This window comes from Balaenoptera physalus, assembly GCF_965194825.1.
Source record: "Balaenoptera physalus genome assembly, chromosome: X".
NCBI lineage: Eukaryota > Metazoa > Chordata > Mammalia > Artiodactyla > Balaenopteridae > Balaenoptera > Balaenoptera physalus.
Window position 1 is genome coordinate 16,557,113 of NC_138903.1, and position 13,046 is coordinate 16,570,158.

Genomic DNA, 13,046 nt, shown 5'->3' on the forward strand with positions numbered 1-13,046 from the left:
TTGGAGGGCACACACAAAGTAGTGTGTGCAGTGGGACCCAGGGGAAGGAGCAGTGACCCCAGGGGAGACTGAACCAGACCTACCTGCTAGTGTTGGATGGTCTCCTGCACAGGCAGGGGGTGGCTGTGGCTCACCGTGGGGACAAGGACACTGGCAGCGGAAGTTCTGGGAAGTACTCCTTGGCTTGAGCCCTCCCAGAGTCTGTCATTAGCCCCACCAAAGAGCCCAGGTAGGCTCCAGTGTTGGGCTGTCTCAGGCCAAACAACCAACAGAGAGGGAACCCAGCCCCACCCATCAGCAGTCAAGCGGATTAAAGTTTTACTGAGCTCTGCCCACCAGAGCAACAGTCAGCTCTACCCACCACCAGTCCCTCCCATCAGGAAACTTACACAAGCCTCTTAGATAGCCTCATCCACCAGAGGGCAGACAGCAGAAGCAAGAACTACAATCCTGCAGCCTGTGGAACAAAAACCACATCCACAGAAAGATAGACAAGATGAAAAGGCAGAGGGCTATGTACCAGATGAAGGAACAAGATAAAACCCCAGAAAAACAACTAAATGAAACGGAGATAGGCAACCTTCCAGAAAAAGAATTCAGAATAATGATAGTGAAGATGATGCAAGACCTCGGAAAAAGAATGGAGGCAAAGATAGAGAAGATGCAAGAAATGTTTAACAAAGACCTAGAAGAATTAAAGAACAAACAAACAGAGATGAACAATACAATAACTGAAATGAAAACTACACTAGAAAGAATCAATAGCAGAATAACTGAGGCAGAAGAACGGATAAGTGACCTGGAAGACAGAATGGTGGAATTCACTGCTGCGGAAGAGAATACAGAAAAAAGAATGAAAAGAAATGAAGACAGCCTAAGAGAACTCTGGGACAACATTAAATGCATCAACATTCGCATTATAGGGGTCCCAGAAGGAGAAGAGAGAGAGAAAGGACCAGAGAAAATATTTGAAGAGATTATAGTTGAAAACTTCCCTAACATGGGAAAGGAAATAGCCACCCAAGTCCAGGAAGCGCAGCGAGTCCGATACAGGATAAACCCAAGGAGAAACACGCCAAGACACATAGTAATCAAATCAGCAAAAATTAAAGAGAAAGAAAAATGATTGAAAGCAGCAAGGGAAAAGCGACAAATAACATACAAGGGAACTCCCATAAGGTTAATAGCTGATTTCTCAGCAGAAACTCTACAAGCCAGAAGGGAGTGGCATGATATACTTAAAGTGATGAAAGGGAAGAACCTACAACCAAGATTACTCTACCCAGCAAGGATCTCATTCAGATTCGATGGAGAAATCAAAAGCTTTACAGACAAGCAAAAGCTAAGAGAATTCAGCACCACCAAACCAGCTCTACAACAAATGCTAAAGGAATTTCTCTAAGTGGGAATCACAAGAGAAGAAAAGGACCTACAAAACAAACCCAGAACAATTAAGGAAATGGTTATAGGAACATACATATCCATAATTACCTTAAACGTGAATGGATTAAATGATTCAACCAAAAGTCAGAGCCTTTCTGAATGGATACAAAAACAAGACCCATATATATGCTGTCTACAAGAGACCCACTTCAGACCTAGGGACACATTCAGACTGAAAGTGAGGGGATGGAAAAAGATATTCCATGCAAATGGAAATCAAAAGAAAGCTGGAGTAGCAATACTCATATCAGATAAAATAGACTTTAAAATAAAGAATGTTACAAGAGACAAGGAAGGACACTACATAGTGATCAAAGGGATCAATCCAAGAAGAAGATATAACAATTATAAATATATATGCACCCAACATAGGAGCACCTCAATACATAAGACAAGTGCTAACAGCTGTAAAAGAGGAAATCGACAGTAACACAATAATAGTGGGAGACTTTAACACCTCACTTACACCAATGGACAGATCATCCAAAATGGAAATAAATGAGAAAACAGAAGCTTTAAATGACTCAATAGACCAGATAGATTTAATTGATATTTATAGGACATTCCATCCAAAAACAGCAGATTACACTTTCTTCTCAAGTGTGCACGGAACATTCTCCAGGATAGATCACATCTTGGGTCACAAATCAAGCCTCAGTAAATTTAAGAAAATTGAAATCATATCAAGCATCTTTTCTGACCACAACACTATTAGATTAGAAATGAATTACAGGGAAAAAAACGTAAAAAACACAAACACATGGAGGCTAAACAATACGTTACTAAATAACCAAGAGATCACTGAAGAAATCAAAGAGGAAATCAAAAAATACCTAGAGACAAATGACAATGAAATCATGACAATCCAAAACCTATGGGATGCAGCAAAAGCAGTGCTAAGAGGGAAGTTTATAGCTATACAAGCCTACCTCAAGAAAGAAGAAAAATCTCAAGTAAACAATCTAACCTTACACCTAAAGGAACTAGAGAAAGAAGAACAAATAAAACCCAAAGTTAGCAGAAGAAAAGATATCATAAAGATCAGAGCAGAAATAAATGAAATAGAAACAAAGAAAACAATAGCAAAGATCAATAAAACTAAAAGCTGGTTCTTTGAGAAGGTAAACAAAATTGATAAACCATTAGCCAGACTCATCAAGAAAAAGAGGGAGAGGGCTCAAATCAATAAAATTAGAAATGAAAAAGGAGAAGTTACAGCAGACACCACAGAAACACAAAGCATCCTAAGAGACTACTACAAGCATCACTATGCCAATAAAATGGACAACCTGGAAGAAATGGACAAAGTCTTAGAAAGGTATAACCTTCTAAGACTGAACCAGGAAGAAATAGAAAATATGAACAGACCAATCACAAGTAATGAAATTGAAACTGTGATTAAAAATCTTCCAACAAACAAAAGTCCAGGACCAGATGGCTTCACAGGTGAATTCTGTCAAACATTTAGAGAAGAGCTAACACCCATCCTTCTCAAACTCTTCCAAAAAACTGCAGAGGGAAGGAACACTCCCAAACTCATTCTATGAGGCCACCATCACCCTGATACCAAAACCAGACAAAGATACTACAAAAAAGGAAAATTACTGACCAATATCACTGATGAATATAGATGCAAAAATCCTCAACAAAATACTAGCAAACAGAATCCAACAACACATTAAAAGGATCATACACCATGATCAAGTGGGATTTATCCCAGGGATGTAAGGATTCTTCAGTATATGCAAATCAATCAATGTGATGCACCATATTAACAAATTGAAGAATAAAACCCATATGATCATGTCAATAAATGCAGAAAAAGCTTTCGACAAAATTCAACACCCATTTATGATAAAAACTCTCCAGAAAGTGGGCATAGAGGGAACCTACCTCAACATAATAAAGGCCATATATGACAAACCCACAGCAAACATCATTCTCAATGGTGAAAAACTGAAAGCATTTCCTCTAAGATCAGGAACAAGACAAGGATGTCCACTCTCACCGCTATTATTCAACATAGTTTTGGAAGTCCTAGCCACGGCAATCCAAAAAGAAAAAGAAATAAAAGGAATACAAATTGGAAAAGAAGAAATAAAACTGTCACTGCAGATGACATGGTACTATACATAGAGAATCCTAAAGATGCCACCAGAAAACTACTAGAGCTAATCAATGAATTTGGTAAAGTTGCAGGAAACAAAATGAATGCACAGAAATCTCTTGCATTCCTATACACTAATGATGAAAAATCTGAAAGGGAAATTAAGGAAACACTCCCATTTACCATTGCAACAAAAAGAATAAAATACCTAGGAATAAACCTTCCAAGGGAGACAAAAGACCTGTATGCAGAAAACTGTAAGACACTGATGAAAGAAATTAAAAATGATACCAACAGATGGAGAGATATACCATGTTCTTGGATTGGAAGAATCAATATTGTGAAAATGACTATACTACCCAAAGCAACCTACAGATTCAATGCAATCCCTATCAAATTACCAATGGCATTTTTTACAGAACTAGAACAAAAAATCTTAAAATTTGTATGGAGACACCAGAGACCCCGAATAGCCAAAGCCGTCTTGAGGGAGAAAAACGGACCTGGAGGAATCAGACTCCCTGGCTTCAGACTATACTACAAAGCTACAGTAATCAAGACAATATGGTACTGGCACAAAAACAGAAACATAGATCAATGGAACAAGATAGAAAGCCCAGAGGTAAACCCACACACCTATGGTCAACTAATCTATGACAAAGGAGGCAAGGATATACAATGGAGAAAAGACAGTCTCTTCAATAAGTGGTGCTTGGAAAACTGGACAGCTACATGTAAAAGAATGAAATTAGAACACTCCCTAACACCATACACAAAAATAAACTCAAAATGGATTTGAGACCTAAATGTAAGACCGAACACTATAAAACTCTTAGAGGATAACATAGGAAGAACACTCGTTTTTTTTTTAAATTTTATTTATTTATTTATTTATTTATGACTGTGTTGGGTCTTCGTTTCTGTGTGAGGGCTTTCTCTCGTTGCGGCAAGCGGGGGCCACTCTTCATCGCGGTGCGCGGGCCTCTCACTATCGCGGCCTTTCGTTGCGGAGAACAGGCTCCAGACGCGCAGGCTCAGTAATTGTGGCTCATGGGCCCAGTTGCTCCGCAGCATGTGGGATCTTCCCAGACCAGGGCTCGAACCCATGTCCCCTGCATTAGCAGGCAGATTCTCAACCACTGCGCCACCAGGGAGGCCTGGAAGAACACTCTTTGACATAAATCACAGCAAGATCTTTTTTGATCCACCTCCTAGAGTAATGGAAATAAAAACAGAAGTAAAGAAATGGGACCTAATGAAACTTCAAAGCTTTTGCACAGCAAAGGAAAGCATAAACAAGACAAAAAGACAGCCTTCAGAATGGGAGAAAATATTTGCAAATGAATCAACGAACAAAGGATTAATCTCAAAAATATATAAACAGCTCATGCAGCTCAAAATTAAAGAAACAAACAACCCAATCCCAAAATGGGCAGAAGACCTAAATAGACATTTCTCCAAAGCAGACATACAGATGGCCAGGAAGCACGTGAAAAGCTGCTCAACGTCACTAATTATTAGAGAAATGCAAATCAAAACTACAATGAGGTATCACCTCACACCAGTTAGAATGGGCAGCATCAGAAAATCTACAAACAACAAATGCTGGAGAGGGTGTGGAGAAAAGGGAACCCTCCTGCACTGTTGGTGGCATTGTAAACTGGTATAGCTGCTATGGAGAACAGTATGGAGGTTCCTTAAAAAACTAAATATAGATTTACCATATGATCCAGCAATCCCACTACTGGGCATATACCCAGAGAAAACCACAATTCAAAAAGACACATGCACCCCAATGTTCACTGCAGCACTATTTACAATAGCCAGGTCATGGAAGCAACCTAAGTGTCCATCTACAGGTGAATGGGTAAAGAAGATGTGGTACATATATACAACGGAATATTACTCAGCCGTAAAAAGGAACGAAACCGGGTCATTTGTTGAGACGTGGGTGGATCTAGAGACTGTCATACAGAGTGAAGTAAGTCAGAAAGAGAAAAACAAATATCGTATATTAACACATGTATGTGGAACCTAGAAATATGGTACAGATGAGCCGGTTTGCAGGGCAGTAGTTGAGACACAGATGTAGAGAACAGACATATGGACACCAAGGGGGGAAAGCCGTGGTGGTGGGGGGGTGGGGGGGGTGGGATGAATTGGGCGATTGGGATTGACATGTATACACTGATGTGTATAAAATTGATGACTAATAAGATAAAAAAATAAAAAAAAATTCAAATATTCAAAAAAAAAATTAGAAAATTCAATGGCCTTTAGTTTATTCACAAAGTTGTGCAATCGTCACCACAGTATATTTTAGAACATTTTCGTCACCCCCCAACCAAAGGAAAAATAAAAGAAAACACCTCTATACTGATTAGCACTCACTCCCCATTCCCATCCTCTGCCCAGCCCCTGCCAACTACTAATCTGCTTTTGTCTTTATCGATTTGACTTTTCTGGCCATTTCAAATAAATGGAATCACACAATATGCGATCCTTTGTGACTGGCTTCTTTCACTTAGCATAATGTCTTCAAGGTTCATCCATGTTGTAGCATGTGTCAATACTTCATTCCTCTTTACTGCTGAATATTATTCTGTTGTATAGATACAGCACATTTTGTTTATCCTTTCCTCAGTGGATAACTCATTTGGATTGCTTCCACTTTTTTGGCTGTTATGAATAATGTTACTATGAATAACTGTGTGCAAGTTTTTCTGTGAACATATTTGTTCAGTTCTCTTGGGTATATACCTAGGAGTGGAATTGCTGGGTCATCGAGTAAGTCTGTGTTTAACTTTTTGAGTAATTGCAAAACTGTTTTCCAAAGCAGCTGTACCATTTTGCATTCCCACCAGCAGTGTATGAGGGCTTTAATTTTGCCACATCTTTGCCAACATTTGTTATTGTTTGTCTTTTTTGATGATAGTCATCCTAGTGTGTGTGAAGTGGTATCTCATTGTGATTTCTGTTGACTCTTAATTGACAAATCCATCAACAGCATTAAAATCATACATTTTGATATTTGTATGGAAGGTCTTCCTTCCCTCAACTGCCATATCTACTCCCAGATTGATAAGGTTCCTTAGTGTTCACTCTTCATGGGAGACAAGGCTTGGAAGTTATTTGTGCTGTATACATGCAGGTCTTTGCAGGTAATTGGTGGGCATAGAGGCAGTATCTAGGTGATGGTTGGAATGCTGGTAGATTTCCATCTTTCCCTTCCTCCCTCCCTTCCTTCCTTCATTTACCAAATATTTTTGGCATTAAGAATATCCCTTATTCTCACCACCGAAAGGAATAGAAGAGATCATAATGAAAAAAATCTAGCAGCTGTCTTAAGTGGGTTTCCTAGAAGCAGAGTCTGAGATAGGGACTTCTGGTACAAGTGACTTCCTGAGAGAGTATTCTCAGGGAAAACCTATAAGGGAGTGAGGAAAGCAAGATAGGACAGGGAAGAAGCTAGGCAAAAATATGGTTTCTGGAGAAGTCTGACCTCAGCCTGATCCCATTGGGAGCTCTGAAGTGTGAAATGCATCAGTTTGTCCCACCCAGTGGCAAGGGAGGTGGGGGTCTGGGCTGTGATACTCTTGCTTCAGTTAGTCATTTTCTATGGGCATCCCCCCAGGAGGGAGGGATATCTGATATCCTAAGCAACTCTGGGGGAGGTGCTGCCCATCTGCCAAGGGCAATCCTGGGGAGGAGGAGGGCAGGTAGAAGCGATACCCATTAGCATCTATGGCAGCTGGGAGATGAGAACTTCAGAGGAGTAAAGGGGACTTGCATGGAACACCAACAGTACCTGTTTGGGATTCATTAATTGATCAATGTATTTTTATTTTGTCCAGCTATCCAACTTCTTCTCCTTCATGTTGGAAAACTATACACATGTACTTGAGGAAGATTCAGGTAAGTAAAAAGTTTCGTCTTTTGAAAAGCAGTCATTAAATATTGAATTGTCTCATCAAGGAATGTAAACTCTGAAGATGGGAGAACACTAAGAAATTAAAAAGATGCCCATCTGTCTTGTCTGTGTGACACCAAGCAACTGGTGAAATCAATTTAACTGGCTTTTTCCATCCTTGATTGCTGTCAACTAAATTGACCATTTAATTTTTTCATTTTCAAAAAACTGAATTAGATTTCATTTTACATTAGTATGTTGAATACCTTCTCTGAACCACAACATACTGATGTACAATAGTAGCTTAGTAAAGAGGATCTTATTTTTAATCTACAGAACTTTTGTGGTGAGAGATCAAAATATCTTGACTATTTCATGAAACAGATCTGGGTGAGGGATTAAACACAGTTGGCACCATCATGTCTCTGTTTTCTCCATAGCTAGCTAGCTGTCTGTCAGGCTGTCTATTTATCTATCATTTATTTAGTCATTCTGAAATGACTAAGTAAATCATTTCAGATATATACAATATAGGTGTGATTCAAAATGATTTTAAAATTATAGTTATTGAGGTACTTCCCTGGCGGTCCAGTGGTTAGGACTCAGTGCTTCCACTGCAGGGGGCATGGGTTCAGTCCCTGGTCAGGGAACTAAGATCTCACATGCCACACGGCATGGCCAAAAAAAAAAAAAAATTATAGTTATTCACAAGTCATGTATTTCTCTGCAAATTAAGATCTGCCTGTTGTTATCTTCAAGGTAGGCACTTGACTTAGAAGCTCATTTTTCTTTAATTTGGGCCAACCATTTTTGTTCTAGTTAAAAATGTGTATGGCATCTAAAGCATCTTTTAATCTAGTGAGCACCCTTCAGAGGGGTGAAAGAAGGGTGTTTTAATGGTATGCTCTGAGCTACGTACATATGTGTGAAACTAATTAAAGCATTTAATGATCTGTAGAAGGCTTCTGAATGGTGGAATAGCGAAACCTGAGGAGTGGGGAGTGGGTGGGAAGTAGGTATTTTGCCATTTTTTTTCTTTTAGCTAATTACAATTTGAAGACAGTTGTTTGTGCTTCATGTTCTTTGGCAAAAATATTTCTGAGAGGAAATATAATAATAATGAAATGAAACAGCCCTCTTTCTGCTAATGACCTAATATTTTACTCTGAGCTCTGCATCAGAATCACTTATGGATATTCATAGCCACAGATGGCTGGGTTCCAGCCCAAAGATATTTACTCAGGCTCTATATTTTTTAAAATCTGCTTAAAAAATTATGCAAGTGATTTAAAAATATTTTTAAAATTTTATCAGAGAAGGGGACAGTGGTTTAACTTTCTTATGTAAACTTTTCTGGAAGAAAAGTATACAAATTACAGGAAAGTACACAAATGATAAGTATATGACTTAATAAATTTTCTCAGAGTAACCTCAGCCTTGTAACATGCACCCAGAACAAGAAATAAAACATTATCATAGCCACAGAAGCCCCCTCCTGTTCTCCTCTACTCACTACCCAATCCCTGCACCCTCGTCACTACTTTCCTGACTTCTACCTCCTAAATTAGTTTTGCTTGTTTTTGAACTTCTCTGTATAAATGAAAACGTACAGTTTTGCTTCTTTTACTCAACTTTATATTTGTGAGAGTCATCCATTTGGTCATTCTTATTGCTGAATAATATTTAATTTTATGAATATACCAAAATTTATCCATTCTTTGTTTATGGACATTTGAGTTGTTTTCAGTTTTGGTAATTTAAATGGTACTACTATGCACATTCTTGTACTTGTCCTTTTTAGTGAACATATGTATTCTTTTCTTTTGCTATATACTCATTTTCAGTTATCTATTGCTGTATAACAAACCACCCCAAAATTTAGTGCTTTAAAACAACAACCATTTTATTGCTTGTGATTCTGTGGGTCAGGCATTTGAAGGGCTCAGTGGGGATGGCTTGTCTTTGTTGCATGTGGTGTCAGTTGGTCTCACTCAACTTAGCTGGGCTGGAGAGGGAGGTCCAAATGGTTTTCTCACATGTTTGGGACTTTGGTGTTGGCTATGAGCTTGGATACCTCAGTTCTCCTCATGCAGCCTCTCTGTCCAACAGGATATCCTGGACTTCTTTACATGGCAGCCTGATCCCAAGAGGGCAAAGGCAGAAGCCACAAGGCCTCTTTAGGCCTCTGCTCTGGAACTCACACAAAATCAGTTCTGCCATATCCTATTGGTCAAAGCAAGTCACAAGGCTAGGTGCAGATTCAAAGGGGTTAGGAAAGATCCATCTCTTGCAGGGAGCAGTAGCAGCAGCATTATCTTGTAAAGGGATATGAATACAAGGAGACGTGATTCGTTGGGGACCATTATTATAAAGATGTACCACAACCCAGGAAAGGAAGTTTGGAGTTATAGGGCATACATATGGTCAGCTTTATTAGGTACTGATAAACAGTTTTACAAAATTGTTGTACCAAGTTATACTGCCAACAGTGTATGAGAGTTCCAGTTGTTCAGTATCTTTGTCAACACCTGAAATTATCAGTCCTTTTCATTTTAGCCATTCTGGTGGGTATGTAGTAATATCACATTTCTGCTTTAATTTGCATTCCCCTGGTGAGCAGAGAAGTTGCTCACTTGTTTGAATGTTTAGCAGTCACGTGGACATCCCATATGGCAAAGTGCCTGTTCAGGTCTTTTGCCCATTTTTCTATTGGGTATCTGCCTTTTTCTTACCAATTTGTAAGAGTTCTGTAGGTATTCTAAATATGAGAATGTGAATCTTTGTTAGATGAATTTATTGCAAATATCTGCTCCTAGTCTTTGGCTTTTATCCATCCCCCTAGTCTTTAATCTTTAAATGATGTCTTTTGATGAGTAGACATTCTTGATTTTTTTTTTAATTAATTAATTTATTTTTATTTTTGGCTGTGTTGGGTCTTCGTTTCTGTGTGAGGGCTTTCTCTAGTTGCGGCAAGCGGGGGCCACTCTTCATCGCGGTGCGCGGGCCTCTCACTATCGCGGCCTCTCTTGTTGCGGAGCACAGGCTCCAGAGGCACAGGCTCAGTAGTTGTGGCTCACGGGCCTAGTTGCTCCGCGGCATGTGGGATCTTCCCAGACCAGGGCTCGAACCCGTGTCCCCTGCATTAGCAGGCAGATTCTCAACCACTGCGCCACCAGGGAAGCCCGACATTCTTGATTTTAATGTAGTACAATTTTTTTCTTTTATGGTTAGTGCTTTCTGTATCCTGCTTAAGAAACCCTTGCCTGATATGAGCGTGCGCGCATGTGTGTGTGTCTGTGTGTGCTCATTTGTGCAAAAATAAATACAGGAGAAACCTACAGGGTAAATCAGAAACTAATGGCATTATTTACCTACAGGAAATGGAGGGACAGGTGGGAGCAGGGCAGAAAGAATGGGGAGAATGGGGTTTGGGTAGGAGGGATGAGGGGCAAGTGACACATCTCTGAGAATACCTTTCTGTAGTTCTGAATCTTAGAACCATGATAATGTTTCACATCCCTAAAAAAAAAAAAATAATTAATTAAAAACAGGAAGAGAGAGAGAATGTGATTCCCAAGTAGAATACACACTGTGACAAATGAACTTAATTGTATTACAAATGAATAACCATCACCCAAAGGAGGTGGGGAAGAAACAAAATAACCTAAGTGACATTGGAAAATAGCGTTTAACCATAATATGCCTTGATGAGGTTTCATTTTTATTTATCCTGTGTGGGGTTTGCTGAGCTTCTGTTATATCTAAGTTGATATTTTTGTCAGGTTTAGGAAATTTTCATCCATTAATTATTTAAAATATCTTTCTTTTCAAGTCTAAATATCTTTTTCTTTGTGAATCCTTGGCTTTTAAACTTAGAAGGCCCTGAAATATTTAAAATGTGGATTACCATGGCTGTTTTTCTAGATTTTTTATGATTTGACTTTTAAAAGTTTTAACATTTCATAAATTTTGAATTTTTGATATTAAACTAAAAAAGGAAATTTTGATGCCTAGTGGTTGAGAATAATTAAAAAACACACCTACGAAGAAAATGTCCAAGTAGTTAACCAAATTTTCCCCACGACATTTATTTCATAATGTATCTTTTCACCATGTTTTGTAGTGCCTCCTTCATAATATATTCATTAAAAAATGTGTAATAGGGCATATTTCCAGGCTGTCTGTTATCTTACACATCTCTCTATTATAGAGTCCTAGTATCATACTGATTTAGTTATTATATGTATCAGAAAAAGAGATTTACAGATTATTGCTGTATGTTGATTTCACTTTCAAAATTTTTTCCAGCTTTATTAAAATATAATTAACATATAACATTATATAAGTTTAAGGTGTACAGTATAATGATTTCTTATATGCATATATTGCAAAATGATTACCACAGTGTTAGTTAACACATGCATCAATTCACATAGTTACAATTTTGTGTGTGTGTGGTGAGAGCTTTTAAAATGTACTCTCTTAGCAACTTTCAGTATATATTAGAGTATTGTTGACTAGAGTCACCATACTGTACATTACTGTAGGTTGCTTTCTGATGGCCCTTTTTGGTGGGAAAGTTCCAGACAACCTCTACCTAGGCCTGTTTGGCAGAAGTGCTATGACCCCTAAGCAGGGTATATTTAGGGACCAGAATGTCACTTAACATTTCCAGATACCAGGGCCAGTTTAATGGTTTTAACTCTGAGGCACAGAGTATGCTGAGACATTCTGGGTGTTCCAAAGGTGAGAGGTGACCTACATGTCCTACTGCTTGCTCAAAGCCAATTCATAGGACTTGATGGGGAGACGCTGTACATCCTTTCCCCAGTCTGAGTTTTTACATCAGCCTCCTCCCACAGGTAGAAAGCCAAAGCTGCTATATACATAGCAACAGGTTTAAACAGAGTCTGGTGGAAGTGGGGAGTGGGATGGAGTGAGTGGAAGTGTTGTTTTGACTTTTCTTTCTGCTTTCCAGATCAATCAAAATGTGCTATCAAGCCAGGTATTTTATATTTTTTGTTGCTATGGTGAATAAGATATTTCCCCCACTGTATCTCCCTAATGATTATTGGTAGTATTTAGTAAAGCGTTTGGTTTATGTCTGTTTATTTTGTATTGTGATACTATTGAACAGTAACATTAAATAATAATAATAATTATTATTACTACTCATATTTATTAAATGCCATGTGCCATGTCTTTTAAGTGCTTTAAATATATCATTTCATTTAGTTTTCATGACAAACCAGTGGAATTAGTATTCTCATCCCCCTTTTGTGGATGAGAATACTGAGGCTTATAAGGTAACCTCCCAAGGTTATTCATCTTATCAGTGGTGAAGCTGTGATTCAAACCAGTGAGATTAACCGCTGTTATTGTTTTAATTCTCCTATCAATTCTGGGAGTTTTTCAATTGATTTCCTTGAGTGTAGATATTTAATCACACTGGTCACAAGTAACTTTATATCTTTCTGTCCAAGAGTCACTGCTCTTATTTTGGCTTCATGTTTTATTATATCTGCTGGAGATAGCAGAACAGTGTTAAAATGAAACAGTGAAAGTGGGCATCCCCGTTTTGTTAAT

At 38.5% G+C, this 13,046-nt stretch overlaps 1 protein-coding gene across 8 annotated transcripts in view; it reads left to right on the forward strand.

Annotated features, from left to right (window-relative positions):
• PPEF1 (protein phosphatase with EF-hand domain 1) overlaps positions 1-13,046 on the forward strand; it is a 150,565-nt gene that overhangs the window by 70,147 nt on the left and 67,372 nt on the right. For 7 of the 8 annotated variants that reach the window (XM_082447142.1, XM_082447139.1, XM_082447145.1 and 4 more), the window contains 2 exons: positions 7,405-7,465; positions 12,439-12,465. In XM_082447142.1, the coding sequence (XP_082303268.1) occupies positions 7,405-7,465; positions 12,439-12,465 (88 nt within the window). The remainder of the gene's footprint in view (positions 1-7,404; positions 7,466-12,438; positions 12,466-13,046) is intronic. The other variant, XM_082447146.1, reaches the window with a different exon arrangement.